The 18,724-nt window shown below is 39.8% G+C and overlaps 1 protein-coding gene across 1 annotated transcript in view; it reads left to right on the top strand.

The window, feature by feature from the left end:
• The window catches only part of LOC308041979 (von Willebrand factor D and EGF domain-containing protein-like), a gene marked incomplete at its 3' end in the record, with an annotated part of 254,731 nt that overhangs the window by 106,709 nt on the left and 129,298 nt on the right, over positions 1-18,724 (top strand). The window contains exons 15-20 of the mRNA XM_080346976.1: positions 1,658-1,772; positions 5,157-5,407; positions 6,621-6,840; positions 12,428-12,565; positions 14,406-14,558; positions 16,003-16,167. Of these exons, the coding sequence (XP_080203102.1) occupies positions 1,658-1,772; positions 5,157-5,407; positions 6,621-6,840; positions 12,428-12,565; positions 14,406-14,558; positions 16,003-16,167 (1,042 nt within the window). The remainder of the gene's footprint in view (positions 1-1,657; positions 1,773-5,156; positions 5,408-6,620; positions 6,841-12,427; positions 12,566-14,405; positions 14,559-16,002; positions 16,168-18,724) is intronic.

Below are 18,724 nucleotides of genomic sequence, written 5' to 3'. Positions count from 1 at the left end.
TTTTCAGATAAATCAGTGAACAGAAATTACTTTATGGGCCCAAACGAGGGCAAAACCACTTAAATTTCAGATTAAAATAATTGTGTCAGAACCATTTCAATTAAAGCTAGGGTGGTTTTTTTTTGTCAACAGCTTTCCTTATTCTTACATTTTTGAAACTCAGAAATATATGTTTTCTCAATATGCTGCTGTTCTCTAAGGATTACAATAATTTCTATCCTAAGATGCTTCAAGGGACTATTTGAACTAGGCTTCCAATTGCATCAGACCACATTCTAATTATCCCCTCTTATAACATTACTTTGTAATACCTAAATTGCTTTCAGAAAAGGTGTTTCAATTAGGGGACATTTTATATCAGGCCATTTCACATTCTGTGTTCTTCTTTTATGGAGCCCATTCTGCATCGCACTATCACATGCATCTTTTTCATCAGGACATCAAGCCTTTGAAAACAACAATGTAATAAAATCTAATTAACACCCAGATTTTAATGCCAAAGATTTGTCACGTTCTATCATGTTGAGGCAATTATGAGAGTCCAATTTCTTGTTCTACCTTACCCATTACTCTCGAAGTGGTGTTATTTAAAATATTGACTGATCTGCTTTGCAAAAGAAGTTTGAGAAACTAATAAAGCAGTAGATAGAAACCACAAGGCCAATAACGGGACACACATTCAGTCTCAGAAAAGCAATTCAGAGCAAGGAAATGGAAAAATGTCTTTGGTCCTGGTGGCTTCTTCCTGTCGCTGTCCCACCGCAGCAGTGACATCCCATGTTCCCAACAATGTCCCACGTTTTGCCAGGAACCTGCAACGACAGATGAAGCCCCATCTGTGGGACGCCCCAATACAAGATAAGAGCAACAGGTAGAATGCTGCCACAGGACCTTCCTGTGGTATGGATGTTTAATTACACCTGTTAATTATGTCCCTGTGTTTGCTTCTCGGACAACCCAAGTGTCTTCAGCCCACTGGGAAGGCACAGGGACCCCCTGGTCCTGGTGGCCACCTTAACTAGGAGAGGACCAGGGGGGTCCCCAAGCTGCTGTGCCCACCACGCCCTGCATGGACATCAGCTGGGACGCTCTGCCCCACATGGGCACCATCTATGTGCTCTGCTGTTGCTGAAAACCACCTCACGGAAACCTTAAATCTAATGTAGTTCTTTAATCTGCTTTTATATCATCTCGTTTTTGTATTTTTATCAAGGACCTCCAGAAATTATTAAATTACCAGAACAAGATTCTAAACATAGCTTTTATGCAGTCCCATTTTTTGTTGATCTCATGGAGCTCACTTTTGAGCTAATAATAATTATTATTATAATCATATTATAACCTTCACATTAGTAGTCACAGCGGAGAATAATGATCACATACACTACATTCTGTCACATTAATGTACAGGAAGCAACACACGTTGCCTAAGCTAAAACATTCTCAGCTACAAGGATCTCACACTGGAAAACTCACGTCTTGTTTTTTCCCTGTTGGGTGAAAGCACCAGCATTTAAATTGCTCCTATTTTATTGTTTCAAGAAACGGGCAAGTTTCTCCTTATGTCCAGAAATCATTAACTGCCAATTTCTTATCTTTCTTATTTCTTTTTTCCTTACCTCCACCTCCCACCCATTTTTATTTCCTTTTTTGGCAGGAAAATACTTGTAATATAGATGGACTTTGCTATGGTGAAGGAGAGTCAAGCCCCACCAGTCCTTGTCTTCTCTGTGCACCTGACATTTCTAAGTTCACCTGGTCTATTAATGAAAGTAAGACAGTTTTTCTCTAAGATTTAGAAGCAATTAGCTGGGAAATTATGGCTTGGTCTATGAAATATATGGTTCCTTCATTCGGCTAACATGAATCTATCCTGCATAATAGTGTGAGCGGCCTGTTTAAAATGGGAATAATTGGGTGCACCAGCAGTGTAGACCAAGCAGAAGCATCCAGTAATCCACCATTTCCACTATGCATCTGGACATGTATCTCATTCTGGCTGAAACTTGACAAATCCTAAATTAATAAAACCAAAATAACACCTGAAAACGTAGTTGTTGATGTGGTGGTGCCCCATGCAGTGCCCAGATCTGTCAGCTAAAGGTGATGGACCCCAAATACATCTGTCATCATCACACAGGTACAAATCTTTAAGGGAACAATTTGGGGAAAATACTGTTTTTAAAACACTGATGTATGTTTTAGGTATCTGGAGGAAGTGTTTTCTTTCCCTGAGTGAAATCCTATGAAATGCCACACAAGAGACCTTGGCTTAGCAGGGAGTCTGAGTGACAGGGCTCAGCCACTCACTCATTACCTTCTCAGCCACAGACCCAAAAGGCTGATTGTGCAGCCCGTCGGGGCAGGGGGCATGGAGAAGGTGAATGCTGAATGCTAAGGGCTTCATCATAACTATTTCATGGCTACATCCCCAGTGCAAACAAAAAAACCCACTTACCTAATGCTTTACAGATAATGTGTGTTTGAGCAGCATTAGCTTCACTGCACATCTCCCCGCTTCCATGAGCACATTCACAGCCGGTCGATATAAAGATTATTCTGTAATATATCCATTATATATGTAAATTTGTGCGTTGGTCCTAGAAGGAGTTTCTCTGCACTTGTAGGTTCTGTAAACACAAGCAAATTGCAAAGAGGTATGTAAGTGACAGGACCAATTTGCATTTTTGGTTTGCGGTTTTATGTATCTTTAGGGTGACTAGGTCAACAAAACACTTAGAGAAAAACAATGGCTCTTGTCCGTGGGGAACAGCTGGGGATGCTCGGGGTCAGAGGCTCCTAGAGAGTACAAGGTATGGCAGGAGAACAGTGAGAGCTGTAACACCGTGGCTGGAGTCCAGAGCTTCAGTGGGGACACGGCCAAGAAGGACCAGAAAGGATCCAACAGGTTCCAGCAACACAAGAAGTCTTAAGTTGTCTGAAATAAACTACGGAAGCAAGAACACAATAGGAAGGGTGAGAGTTGTTTGTGAAGCCTTTAAACTCCTTTTCCAGCCTAGCTGCTTTGAATTTTCTCTATTTAAAACCATACATCTCTACTTGATGTCCTAAAAAGTCCAGCTTTTGGAATTTAAAACTCCTTGTCAGGAAAAGTTGTAGGCAGCTCCATCCCAAGGGTCAGCCAACTAAAAATCCCATTGGGTGTTACTTGGGCAAGTAGTTAAAATGCCTACGGGTAAGCCAGGCCTGAAGAAGAGCTTGTAGACCTGAATTCTGTGGGGTTTTCCCCACAGCTATAGTTTAGTCTAGTGAGAGATACTATCTTTGATCCATAAACCTTGTCTCCTGTCTGTCCTTCCACTGCATCTGCTACAGCAGTAGCATCTCCGGGGATGAGCTGATCATGATTGTCATATAGACAAACTCATTATTAATACCCAGACAGCTTGATTTTAAAATTCAGAAAATGGCTTAAAAGGAAAAAAAACCTGCATTTGCTTGGGGATTTATAAAGCTAGAAGTGATGTGGGAAATCTGAAACAGATCATGGTTAGCTTTTCAATAATTTCAAAACTTAGAAATATTATAACAGTTTGTCTGACTTGTTTTCAAAATTGTGAAAACCCTTTTTCAAATACTGCAATAATTGGAAGTATATATATATATATTCGCTGGATGGCAAGTAGATCTCTGTGGAATTAGAAACACTTTTATTCACTGACTACTTTCAGAACATCTGATTTTATGTTATTTTGTGCCTACAACTTTTTATTACCCTCCATCCACTTAACACCTTTGTGTTTATCTGTAAATGCATACCCAGCATCAATATTTCATTGATTACTTTGAGCACAACTTTTACGGGCTCCATGGTTTAAGTGTTTGTGAAATAAAAGGTAAATTAATAGATTGAAGCTTTCAACAGTTATGCCAGGCCAATCTGCTGGACAAGCAGTTTAGAAAGCCCTGATAGCACAGCAGCAATGAGTGGAGAGACACATTTAAATAACTGCTTAATGTGAGACATGTTATGGAAAGCAAAGCTTGATAAAAGGATATTGCACCACAAAAAAACCCCTAATGATGACTTTCCACAAGTGTAACGCAAGGACACATGCAGTCCTTATGAGAACACATACACGGGTCATAGTTTTAGACTGTGGCTTGAAATTAATCCTTGGTATCAGAAATACTCTTTAAGTTAAACGTAACTACGGACAAATTACACTGTGAGAAGATTAAATATCAATACATGTCAATTTGTACTGCTGGTTAAAGAGGAGAGATGGCTGGAGAGAAGGAGGAGGAGACTCAGGACATGGAGATGAAATTCCCAACCCTGCATAGAGCTGCTGCCATCTCAGGGTACTCAGACAATCCTGCTCTTCCTTGGTTCCTAACTATAAAATGTAATACTTTTCTCTACCTTGTCCTCCTCCCCTATTTATATTTTAAGTATCTTCAGGCAGCATTCATCTTCTACTGAAAAACAGCCTTGTACAATTAGGCTTTTGTCTTCATTAAGGAAACACTGAATGTAAACAACATTAGAAATAACAATGCCAGTGGTGACGTTATCCACTGGTGTCACTGGGGACAGAGAACCTCAGCATCACCTCAGTGCCTCCGCTGGCACTGAGGAGACTTTATTTCTGATGAAATGTCCAGCTGAATTCAAACTGCTCAGGCTTAATTACCACTCATGGGTAAAGGCAGAGGAGTCTACTCAATGGAAGAGTTATACAATTTCTATCCTCTCCAAGTTACCTATGCAATTAATTTGTCATTCAGCATTTTGAGAATGAGTTTACTTCTATTTAAATGGCTAGATAGATTGATGTATTAGAAATACAATTAACTGAAGTTTTAGTAAGAACCTGGGGACTAGTGGGAGGTTATAAAAGTCATGTCCAACCTCCTTCCACACATCAGATAACACATCGAAAGTAACCAAAGTTTAGTATGGGAGAAAAGTTCAGTATGCGAAGTGAGAAAAATAGGAGGTAGGAGGAAAAAAGCACACTTTTTGGTAAAGCCATTTGCTGCCCCTAACATCTGAATTGCTTCCTCCAGCAGTCTCAGGGTACTTTTTGTCCCTTTGTCACTGAGAGCACTCGTACAAAGACCTGCGCTGCGAGCGTTTACGTGGGAACAACTGGAATTTATGTAATCATGGTTTCATTTTTGCTGTTTAGACAACCTGCCTCCTGTGTTCCAGGCCCCCTCCAGCCAGCTGCTGACATTTATTGGTGAGAATTTTGTTTACCAGCTAATAGCGGCGGATCCGGAAGGGTCGGCTGTGCTATTCATCTTGGAGGCCGGCCCGCGGGATGTCAGGCTCTCTCCCGCTGGCCTTCTGATCTGGAAAGTTGATTCAGAAGAAATGCAGACCTTTGAATTCAGTGTGTCGGATGAATGCAATGCACAGAGCAGATACTCTATTGAGGTAAGGGAATGAATGCTTTAAAGGAAAAACAAAACAAACCTGTTTATCATGTCATTGCTTGGGTGCAATTGTCATTATGGCTAATAATTTGTTACTGTCTTGAAAACTAAGACTTCAGCGGTTTCCTCATAAGTGTATATTATTCAGCACAGCAATAATGATCAATTAATGGAATAAATATCTCTGAGAACATAGAAGCTATATATATAAGGAACAAGAGAGTGCTATTGATTGCTGTTCGAAAGAACACTCTTGCAGAGCCTTTTAATGGTTCATTAATCTGCTTTAAAATTCACATTCTCCATTTGGATTGCAGAAAAAAGTATATAACATAAAAGACCAAGTTTTAGCTATAAAAGGGAGATTATAACTCATTCTCAATGATATTTTTAGAGGGTGTCTTGCTCTTATGTCATTACTCCACACTTTAAGTTTCTTGGCAGAGCTTGTGCATTGCTTTGTCTTACTGCATAGCCTAACATTAATCCTGTGATGGGGTGAGCTAATAAGGTGGGATGCAGAGTCCTGACATAAGAACAGTTTTGTGAAGATTTTTATTCCTAAAGATTCCTATTTTTACTCTTTCAAACCACTATCATCAAAAATACCGATCTGCTGAACCCACCCAACGAAGGGGAAACTGGTGTCTAGGTCTGGTTTTAAAGGAAATATTTCAAACTAGACCTGTGTTTAACTAGGTGAGATAATATGAGGTTTGACTCAGTTGCAGTGCTGTTCTTGTGCCTACATAAAATACAACTATGGACCTCTCTTCCCTAAAGAGAGAGACCAGGTGAGGAATTCCACAACCACATTCCTGCCTGGGAGCTGTGTGTGAAGTGAAACAGTAAGGAAAGCAGGCAAAGAGAAAAGATTTTTCATTTCTTCTTTGAAAAATAAGGAACAAATTCTGCCCTCAGATACTATGTAAAAACTGCTGTTATAGCAAATACTTTTTTTATCTTATAAGAAGTTAGAATGTGCCCCTAAATGATGGAAAATAAACCCCTTCAAAGTTATGCTTTCAGTCAAATAAATATGCTGAGTATGAGACCATCTATCCAGACAAAGGGAACAGGTTAGAATTAAGTTTTCCTACTACTTGGTAACATGTTTGCACTGCAAATCTGTCCCTTCCTAAAGGGTAACAATAAGCCTCTCAGCTGTGATTATTCAGAGGACTCTTACCATGACTCCCTCTTGCCTTCCCCAGGTTGGAGTGAAGCCCTGCAGCTGCCTCAATGGTGGAACCTGTGTCACCAACATTAAATTCCCTCCAGGGCTTGGTGAATACCTGTGCTTATGTCCAAATGGATTTGATGGAGAATTTTGCCAGGAAGATATTAATGACTGCAAATCAAACCCTTGTGGCAGCGGAACATGTGTGGATGGTGTGGAGAGCTACTTTTGTATATGTCCCCCTGGTCTGGGAGGTAAAACCTCACTGTTTCCATCTCTGATTGAACTAGAGGTATATTGTGCTATGGGATGCACAAGCATCAGTCAAATATAAGTCTCCTCTTCTGCTCCCGTGGCTGAGCTTCGGACAGATAGAAAATGGGCAAAACCAGCTATCTAATCATCCATACTCACAAAAGGAGAAATGGCCCAAAGCTCTGTGGTCCTGAAATGACCACTCAAGGAGGCTCCAAAACTCCCTGCTCTCAGTTTCCACCTGCTCATTTCCATGGATTTGTCCATCCATGAGGTGAGCTGGGAGAACACTGAGCAGAAGAGAGAAAAGGCAAAGATCCAGTACGCTTTCACACTCCATGGGATTTTACTAAATTAAGCTAATGAAAGAACTGAGAGTTAACGATTTCTGTAGGTCTAGGAAGAAGAAGTAGATAGGGAAAAAAAAGCAAAAATAAATTGTCCTTTAGTCCCACTTGAAGCTTCATTAAATTTAAACATTAGAAAACCACAAACCCATTTGGTTGTCAGACATGCTGATGGAACAAATCTAACCTTTTAAACCCCAAGATGATTTTAAGAAACACATGGAAGAGGAATGATCACTACACCAAAAAAAAAAGAAAATGTTCTTTTAAAAAGGTAGAATGAGAAGTGTGAAGAAGCTGGAGAATGAAATGCAGTGCGGCCAAAGAGGTGGATGCAAGACATACAGTGCAAACAGGAAAACCTGAAATGCAAGGAGAAAGAGAAGCATCTAACAGATGATGTAGATGAGGAGAAACAGTGTTGGTACCCATACGCAAGTTCTAGTCAGCTTCACTGCATTCAGGACACCTGTGAATAATTCACACACGTGAAAAAACGCTTATGCAGCACGTGGACAATTGCCCTGTGCTCTGCAGAATGGAACGGACAGAGCCACCCATTAGACTCCACTGCATTAAGCTTCTGGAGCTTGGCTGAGCTGCTGGGTCTTACAGAGTGGCCACCACGTCCTCCAAGCTGGGACCCGCACTCCAGCTGTGCCTAACACCACTCGCTTCCAACATAACAGAGTCTCACATCGCCCTAAATCTCCTGGAGTTTCATGGAAGCTGTGGTCTTTCCATTTGTAGTTCGGCTCTTAAGGAGGTACAAGGCAAATCTGAACATACAGGACTTGAGCAGGATTTCTAAACGCGGCTCTCGCTTCACTTGGCAAAGGGCCACGTAAAATAACAGCCATTGGAAAGTAAAGACATTGTGTTGCTATCCGCCCTTGTCAAATTAGTTTCCTGCAGGTGAGTGGGGCTAAGTGGAAATGTGTTAGGACATCTCCTAGACCAGAATCATTTCAAAAGCAGAGTAAGACCAAAACACGTTAAGCTGAGCTCAGATTTCTGTCTTTGAACCTGTCAAAAACCCTACCCTGTTCACATATTAAAGCATGAATAGATTCATGAGACCCATAATATTGGCTGCTGTGCAGTGCTACAGGTTTGAAAAATCCAGTCAAAGTAACATCGACTGCACATTAATTCTTACTGCTCATCGTGTGGATATATAGAAGAAACTAAATTATAAACAAAAGCAATGAACAGATTTTACTCAATGGGCTCATACAGGCAGCAAGGTTCCCTTTCTGCCTTTCAGCAGTTCATGAAAACTTCTTCATTTTGGTCACATGAGACTGCAAGTCCAGATTTCATTAACTATAAAATATCAGCAGAAATGAAAGAATAAAAACATTCAGAACTGGGAGTTCAGAAAACAAGGCCTAAAAGATGTAGGACACATAGACATTATTAACTCCAAGTGATGTTGGCAAATAGTGAAAACCTGCTGCTATCCAAAGTGTTTCTGCCAGCCAAGACTCTACTGATGCAAGAACACACAAGTCTAAACATGAAGAATAAAGTTAGAAAATGAATGTTCGATTAAAATAAAAAAATCCCCAAACCAAACAAACATATACAGCATGTCTTGAATCCCCCTGGAAATATCATTCCTATGAGGACAGGGAAGTTTGGGAACATTTTTGGCTGCATTTAGTTAAACACTTGGAAATATACTATGAGAACAATTCTTCATTGCCTGTAAGGAGATGGATTTAAACAATAAAATCCAACATAATTCCATGAGTTAACAACTTAGTGGATCTGCTCCTCTTGTTTGATCATCACCAGTGTCACACTGCTGCCCTTCTCACTTTACGCGGTATTGCACACAAATAGAGTGAAATCAAGCTCTATTATTCCATGTAAAATAGTCTGCCATAATTACAATGCATTGTTTAAAAATCCACAGGAAGCATATTCCGAAATGTGGTTCCTATGCTTACACAAACAGTAATGAATGAAATATCCAACACTTCAAAATAACACAACACAAGATGCAGCTGACTTAGAGACAAGGGCAGAGGACACCTTGATGGCCAGAGAAACACTGGGTTTTCCTGAACCCTTAATTCTCACTGGGTTATATAAATGCCTATTGTTTTTGCTGTACTTCCCTCGTCAAAAATGCTAAAACACAAGCAACAACAGGGTAAAAAAAAAAAATGATTGAGTGAAACAGGAATATATCTCAAAGTTTTAATAGCACGTGAAAAATTATAAGCAAGTGGAGCTGAAAGCCAGCTGGGAAGTAGATGATTTTACTTCAGGGCAGGTTCTGTGACAACAATAAAAGCTCATCCTCGATGTTGTGTTTATGTCTCAATTCCCTAGAAAACCATCAGTAATCTAATGAGAAGGCAATGCTACCCTGCTCGAGTGACAGCACCACTTCACCATCAAATCTTCACAAATGATAGCGAACAGGTAGTAGAAACAAAAAGTTAACTCTTTTGAGAGCTTCTCAGACACAACTGCAAGACAATCAGCAGCACAAGGAACACAGCGTGTTGCTAAACGGTGGAAATTCGTGTGCATGGGTGTAATTTAGGATATAATTTAACAATGGGAACAAGGCGGGGAAAGAAGCCATTGGAAAATCTGAGGGAAGGATCACTCCAGAATTATCACCACTTTGAATTTCTGCAGAGACTTATATGCACTTATCTCATCGAGTATTCAAAACACATTCCTTTTTCTTCGACATTATTAAGAATTCCTGGTTTTTCTTCTCTTGGCTACTGGAAGCAAGAACATCACCCACCTGAGAACAGAGCTCATCCTTGAAAACTGTATCTCAATCACAAAACCATTCTTTCATTCCCCGTGTACCATCCATTAATATAAAATTGAGGGGTGAAAGATGAAATTATAATTTCATTTTACTTTTCAGGAACCTGAAGGAAACTCCCAAGATTCCTTCATGGTTTGTAATTACCACAGAGTTCCTAAATGAGTCAACTTAGAGTCAACGTAAGGTGAAGACACTCAAGAAGTTTCTCTCTGCAGCTGTAGGTGGTCAACTCCCCTCGAGGCACAAAACAACCTTCTCTTCTCAGCCAATTTCTTGTGCACGGACGGAGAAACAGAGCTGGCACAGAAACAAATATTCCAACCTTGCAACCTAAAGAATCTTGCATTCCTATTATTTTTATTTGTGCTATAGCAGTGCCAAGAGAATTGAGACCCCCTTGTGTTGCAGTGCACCGGAGGTCGTGCAAACAGAATAACCGACGCTTCTTGTTGCAGGCAGTTTTTACCCGTTCCTGCTGCTTCTTTACAACCTTCAGCCAAGTTTCAGACTTTGCAAACATTTGTCCTTGGACTCAGCTGGACTATCATTATGCCTAAATTGATCAGACACTGTTCAAAATCCAATCTCTCCGAGTGAAATGAAGTGCTTGCACGGTTCCACCTTTACGTTACAAAAATCAGTCAAGTGACTGAATTTTAAAATTTAGCTTGTTACTGATGGTGTTCCTTTGCTTTATGTAATTCATCTTCAAGATTTTAAAGGCAGCCCTTTGCAGCAAAAATAGAGGATGTAGGAGGGGGGAGAGGGGACCTGAGGAGAAGTGGTTGCTGCTACTGAAACTGGGAACTTCCTGCCTACTTCAATTGTCTGTGGTATCATGTTTAGTCTTTACATGATACTTGGAGAAGGAAAATAATTACTTTTTTAATCAGAGGGGAACTCATTCAATATTTTCCAGAATGTGATGTCTAATAATTTCCCAGCATGTCATCAGAAAGCAGAGAAAAGCAGCTTGATGCTACGAATGTGCTACTTAAATAATACAATAGAAATAGTAATCCAAAATCTAACAAGTGAGGGGAAAAAGTAAGTTAAGCCCCACAATACTACATGATGTCCAACTTATTTAACAGAAGCAAGAAACATGCAAAACCAACTTAGCACCAGAAGAGGGACATGGCTTTTGTGCCACTGTTCGGGTTTTGTTTGTTTGTTTTCACAAGACATGAGAAGGTGATGTCACTAACATTTTTAGGCAGTTTAATCAAGACAGACCTCAATTTCACTTTTTTACATGGAGATGCTATTTTAACTCGAGCAATGGAAGCTACCTGAAATGCTGAAGCAATGAGAGATTATGTTGTAGGAGATGAATAATAATGTTCTGTCTTTATCATCCTGTAACTCATTTCACTATGAGAATTTTTTTTTGAAAAAAAAAAAATTCTGTTATCCTATAATCTTCTTTCGTGATAAAGCTGGATGTCTGATATGGAACAAGCCTTCCTGTACCTTGTGGTGTGTCTTGAAGCAAGTATCTGGACCAGAAGTTGTCCCAGTCTCCTTGGGTATCCTAGAGATGCCTGGATAGAAATGACAGGGACTAGTTGACAACCTGCTGTCAGGGCTGTGTATTCTGGTAACCAGCAATAGCCAAGTTAAGTTTTCCCAAGTGCACAGAGACAGCAGAATGCATACAAGAGGCCTGAAGGACTTTTTAACAATGTTATGTGTGATTACTCAGATAGTAATTTTAACTTTTGGGTCACCTTCTCCTATAGGTATCAGTTGAACCATCCCGAGTTGTGAATTCAAGTATCAGTTGGGTCTAGGAAGTTTAAAACCTTATTTCCAAAATAAGCAACAGCCAAGACACATTGGTTTGGGTTTTGATTCTATAGCAGCTTATCTTCTGTACACCAGCACTGTGCCTCAGATATTTTCGGCAGGTTTCTTCAAATTTTAATTTAAATAGAAAAAGAATGCTTTTTAAAAAATCTGGTCATTTTTTAAGGTTTACCTTCAGCCAGAGTCTATCAGGCTGGTTCACAATAAGCTATGAGTTACGTGAGGTTCACATAGAAACAAAAAGCACAATAGGTCAGTACATGGCTCTACATATCCTAAAGCCAAGATGGTGACGTTCATTGCCTTCTTCAGTATATGACAAAGATCTCACATAAACAAGACAACAAAAGCAGCAACAAAGATGTGAAATGCAGGGGAAATAATTCATTTAACAAGCAGTTTTCTACGAGCGGTAGTCTGAAGTTCAGTACTTCTGCTGCCAGTAACAACAGTAACACACAGTGTGATAAAAGCAGGTTTAAGTGAGACAGAGCGAATTTGGCACTAATGTGATCCCGGTGATGAGTTTACAGGTTAGAAGTAAGCTTTAGTCTGCTTCAACATCTGAGCTGAGGAATAAACAGGGAGCCTTTCCTGATTATTAACCTCCCCTTTGTTTTGCCACAGGTCTCAACTGTCAGGAAGACAGGAATGAATGTGAAGAAAGCCTTTGTTTTCCCGGAGTGTCATGTATTAATACCTTTGGATCATATGCATGTGGAATTTGCCCCAGTGGGATGGAGGGAAATGGTAAAATTTGTAAATGTAAGTGTTTTGCATGGTTTATTTTAATAGATGGGGAAAAATACGGGTCCAATTCTACTACTATTATCCTTAATTATTTTGCCACTCTCTTCAAGCACAGACCTTTAAATATCCATATCAGACCACTGTCATATTATATTAATATGGATAATTACAAACTGGTCTCTCTTTGCTATTTTTCACTGCAGTTTAGTTCCTTTTTGATTAGAATGAACAGCAGCATACAAAAAAGTATTTTCTAGATGCCAGCTGGATAAGTTGCCAAGGATGTTCCCCATGTTCTCCACTATTTCACTCCTAAATACACCATTCACTAAGAAGTACTTGGGGAGCACCTCCAGGGCTCCATTGGTGTTGGGGAACGCTGTGTAAGCAATCCACAGCTGCTCAGCTCCTGCTTGGCCTAAATTCCTACCACAGGTCCCAACTGGTGAAGGAAATGACTAGGAACAATTTTACACCTGCTCAGTATTTGCTTTTGGGGCAACTGACTGTTTAGTATAAAGACCACAGTGACTTTGTGCTGTGCTGAGGCCTTCCCAGTGTGCAGGCCGCGGCCTACTCACGCTCTGCTTGTTTCAGTCCTACACACGGAAGTCTCCTCCAAAAACAACATTTTGTTGGCCAGAAGGAGAGAAAACAGAACTTGAAGTGTTTCACGTTTGTTTGTTTGCTGGTGCAACTGCAGGATCCTGGCACCAGCAGGACCGCCCTTGCCAGATTTACCAAATATCCTGTCAATCGTACTGCCAAATGTCCGTATAGATTGTTTTCTTTGCTGGATTATTTGGCCACATTGGTTATTTCAAAGTGATTTTGCATCTGTTTCGCTAACGCATGTTTTTGTAGCTGATTTGACCAATGTAGGAAGAATACATAAATGATGCCCTCTTAAGAAAATGTATCAGAAAAAGTAATTCCTTTATATTTTTTGAATTACAAAAAGATTTCTCTAGTTCCAAAAATTCACGTTTACTAGAAGCAATAAACCTGAGGGCTTCCTTGTTCATCCAAAATAGGACAGAAATCATTCTTTGTAGTTCTCATATACAGACCAGTTTTAATATATCTACTCCTATTTCCCTTGCTTAAGCAAGTATAAAGGCTTCTGAGAGGAAGGAGAAGAAAGTTGAAGTAATTTTATAGCTCTTAGAGCAGCTCAGTGCATTCTATATTAAATATCTAAAGAATCCTAATCTCAGGCTTTAGTAAGAGTACAGAATATCCCAGAGACCCATAGCAACAGTTGTTTAACTTGCAACATTACCCATGTAGACTACACAATCCCTAATTCACTCAACAAATTATCTTAAAATTGTGCAGAAATCAGTGTTTTTTAGAGTCTCCGCCAAACAATTTTCCTCTTTACATCCATGTATACTTTGTACAGGTATTTTAACACATATGAAGTTTGCAGATTAACTAAATGAAGCCAAAAAAACATCTACAACACAGAAGCTTTCACAGGAATCAGACAGAGTGCAGGTCCCGGTGTGTAGCGCAGCATCTCCATCCAAGTAACAACACTGTCTAACACATGGGGACCCGAGCCCTCCTCGCTGCCCCCAGCTCAATAAAAGATCACTGTGCATATTAAGTACATCTCCCAGATAAGCAAAGTTCAGTGAGTTCCAGTATAGTCATTTTTTCTATCTTTGTGATGAAGCTTTGCTGCATGTCAGCAGCTGACTCACCCGATTTGCCTTTATTTGCTTGATGGTTGGCTTCCAGAATAAACTTATGTCAGGTTATCTGATTTGCTGTTACTGTTGCTTTTTATCATCAATCACAGCTAAGCTGTAACACCTTGTTTCCTTGTCTCCATGCTTGCTTTTCACAGCTGTGCTTGCCGCTGACATTACAAAAGCTTTAAGCACTGAAGAAGGGAATGGCAAAGGTGAATTGAACAAGACTGAGGTTAAGCAGCTACTGCAACCCTTAGAGGCAAAGGATTCTTCTGTAATTAAGAATTTTAGCATAAGTGATAGACACGGTAGGTATACAAGGTTATGAAACCCTTTCCAGTTGCTGCAGTTTACTTATGCAGAAATCATACATTTTTATCATCTTAACAGTAAACATAAACTAGCTGTTTATAATACATCATAGAAAGATAAAATCAAAACCACCCTCGATACATCAGACTGGACTGGTGCTAAACAATTTTACATGGGAACAGAGCCACTACAGCAACAGCAATCAGAGTGGCCAGCCTTAACTAGAAATCACGTCGCTTCTGCAGGTAGAACAAAATCACTCCAAATCTTAGTGATCAATGGAAAGCACGATGATAAGAACGACAGCTTATGCCAACCTGCCATCGCCAAGTGATGCTGACATTTTATTTCAGCGTTTGACAGGCAGTCACTGAATTAAGGCTGGGTTTTGAGCTGAGGGAAGATCGACTCTTGAAGTATGAACTTGACTGTGGCAGCTGCTTTTCCCAGACACGGCACACGTCAGTCCTGTCTAGCAGGGCTGTGCACCTGAACACTGCTTAAGTTGACCCAGTTCTAAAGGGCATTGTATTTTTAGTTGATTTTCTAGTGAAGGCACGGAGCAGAAGAATTGAGGCTGGACATGTCTGTTGTGTAGGGGCATATATAAAGTTTGTGGGTTTTTTCCTCACCTTCTTTTGTGTATCTATACCAGGCCAGACAACACCTAACCAGAACACGCCTCTTACAGGTATCATAATGCCGCAAGCAAAGTGCAAAAATAAAGCTGCAAATAATTGAGAATCATAACAGAGACCTCACTGAGGGCAATTTAAAAAGATCTACAATGATCATTAAGATTTTATTCATCATCTGCTCTCTGTCTTGACACTATTAAAAACTTCACAGGCAGTTCATATATGCTTGCTATTCAGTGACATCATAAATGATAAAATACTACATATTACCAGAGTGTTAAATTTTGCATGTAATACTAAGATAATTAAAGTAATCTCCTGTCATACAAGGTCTGACACATTAAGGATGATTTCTAGATCAGAAACCCATGTACTTGACAGTGTATTTTTAAAAGTAGGGTATATGTGCTGCAAGGCTTGATGATTACCTTCCAATTACAAAAGACAAAAGGATGTTGAGTAATACAATTTCTCCGTTAATCTTTCTCTCATGCTAAAAATTAGAGTTTCTATATTATCCATGATAAATGTCAAACAACTTTGAGTAATAAACTTGAAAACATGTAATTAGAGGACTAATAAATCTTGCTTTAATGAGAAACAGCTGTTCTGTTACACCGTGCCTACAGGACATCCTCATGTTTGGCTCAAGGTTCGGGAACATTATGCATCAATTAGACATTAAAAGAATAAAAGCAGTTTTAAAGCTTTAGTCAGGCTCAGGTAGTCACTGCTTAATATTATATATGCATTTGATTTGAGAAGTTATTAATAAACATGATTGAACTCCCTTCTTTTTTAGGCCATGTGGCACCACTGTCACATATTCCTACCTGCGCCAACAGGCCGTGTTTTCCTGGAGTGTTGTGTTTTGACCGGAAACCCCCTTACATTGGATATGTCTGCGGCCGATGTCCTGCGGGGTTTTTTGGAAATGGTCGAACCTGTACCAGAGTCCCCAGGCCAGGTACTTTTTCATTTTTAGAATTTTAAAAAGGTTTTGCATACAAAGGCTGTAAGAAAATATTAACTAGTATGGTATTACAATACAACGTACTTTATAATCAAACACTAAAGGCTCTTACCTGACGAGCAGCTAGGAGGTCTTATTTCAGGAATACCTGGCTCTACGAGCTGAAATTCAATAGCTCAACCACCTCATTTGCTCTTAGGGAGAATTCTTCACAACAGGACTTACTAGATGGTATGAATCACCACATCTGTATTTCTACCACAGCACTGGCACAGGATTTCAAAACATGTTTCCTCCTCGGGAAGATCAGAACATGACACATGCCAGTATCGCTCTGCTTCCCTTCTTTCCTAATTCTTTTGCTGCAAGGCATCTGTTCTCCAAGGTGACCTGTGAAGATGATAAACAAAGTGTCACCGAAGAACAACTACACCAACAACTAAAGGCAACAGATAATTAAAGCATTTCAATAGTATCATTTGTACCCTGAGCAATAATCTTCCTTAGGGAGCTCTGAAGCTCAGCTGGCCCCATTAATCTCTGAGGACTGATCATTAGAAGAGGTCTTCTGCTGTGATAAAAGACAAGCTGGGTCCTGACCTCAGGCAGAGAGTGGCAATAGCATAGCAACCGCTCATCAGTCATCCGAGCCTGCTCTCTCTCCATGAAATTCTCATAATTCAATGTACGGCTTTCAAGGGACGGTCTGGATGGTTGTCCCCTTTTTACTGCACAGAGAGATTTGCCAAGAGACCTCATGTTTATTCCTTAATAACAGTAGTTACTAGGTCAGATTTCTTGGTTCCTTCGTGTCCTTAAGTATTCCAGATAGACTGGCTTGAAACCTGTCAAATTGTTCTCCAGCCTCCTCCGCTTGACAGACCCACCTTCGCTCCCCATTCCGTATCCAAATCAATTACTGTTGCCCTAGTGCTGTATTTTGATGCACACTCTCAAAGCGGAAGCAATTTTACCGCTCAGTGTAGGTATCATCCAATTTCTTTGAACTATAAATTGATTTTAGCCAGTTCGCTAAATCTAAAGGTCACAAAAATAAACCCAACATTTTTCTTTCTCTAGCAATGAGTATGTACAATATATTACTCAGTTTGTCAGAGTCACGAAGTCAGCTATTGACTCTTCTATAACTTGGTGAAGCTGTAAAAGCAGTTGAGCAACAAGAAATAAATCGTTGCGCATACAAATAAACTAACATTTTTGTTATTGCCCAAAGCTGCACCTTGTCGTTAATAGGATAATGCGATATACATTGTACATCCCAAAGGTCATTTAAGTGCTGTTGAGTAGAACAGATACTCTACAGCTGTAGATATTGGTGCAGTAAATCAGACACACCTACATTGTGCTTATATAAACATTAACCAACACATTTGTGCACGTTCTAAAAAGAAATGTAGACAGTGGTTGTCATTTGCTGTGATTCACACCTGTCATACACAGCCCCAGGCACGATTTAAGAAACATCCCAAGTATCAGGATCTCAAACTAATATATGATTCTTTCAAAAGCATGTTGTGTATCAGAGGCTGGGGGGTTGTTTCTCTTCTTTTCTCTCAAATAGCCAAACTGAGAGTGGGACTTCATGCTGCAAATGTGCCCATGCAACCAGCTCAAGCACTTTGCGGGGGGAATGAAGAGGAGTTATTCTTTGTTCCATCAGAACCTTATATCCACTCATGTGAATTATATCACAATATAAACGATGAGAGTCTTGTGCCTCAAGGTTAAACGAGAGTAGTCATTTGTTTTAATATTTAGAAACGAAAGCAATTGCTGCAGCTGTACGAGTGTCCTAATTTATGACTAAAATGATCGGTTTAACTTTCTTTCCCATGTGCTCTGCTAGTTCAAGCAGAATTATTGTATAGCACTGATGATTAAAAGATATCAGACAAAAAAGAAAGAACTTCCAATTAAATTTATGTACAGTTATGGATTATGATTATTATGAAATCCTCCCTGCTAGAATAATAGCTTCTCTCCCTTGTAACTTACGGTATCAGTCTTCAAATGAAACAGAACAAATCCTCTTCAGCTTGCTACAGTGCTTGTGAAGGTACTGGGATTATGTGCCACTTCTTTCCAACTCTAGTAATTTTAATCTAAAAATACTCCTGCTAATCCCTGTTTTGTACTTTTATTGGCCGCTTTTGACATGAAGTTATACTCGATTGTTGTGATTTAAGGATTAAAGGATAAGTATTTTTTCTAACAGAAACTGCAAAAATTAGCCCACTGCCTTTGTAGACTACTGAGGAGAAAAAATACGCCAGAAGAGAATTGTTTCCTACGTCAGTGTTTGATGAGCTGTACCCAAAAGTCCTTCAGTTTTGATTTATAGTCAACAAAGTGCCATGTCCTCAGCACTGATGTGTGATAGGTATTCATCTCTTGATGTATTTCACTTACTGCAAACTGTGTAACTCCACCAGTAAGTTTCTAAGCTATATTAACCTGCTTTGCCAACAATGAGGAGTCTCATTCGGTTCTCACTTATGGTATTACCTGGTTTATATCAGCAGTTTGTACC

This window comes from Nesoenas mayeri (genome assembly GCF_963082525.1).
Source record: "Nesoenas mayeri genome assembly, chromosome: 6".
Classification (NCBI taxonomy): Eukaryota; Metazoa; Chordata; class Aves; order Columbiformes; family Columbidae; genus Nesoenas; species Nesoenas mayeri.
The sequence above is the reverse complement of the archived record's forward strand: the minus strand, read 5'-3'. Positions and strand labels throughout refer to the sequence as shown.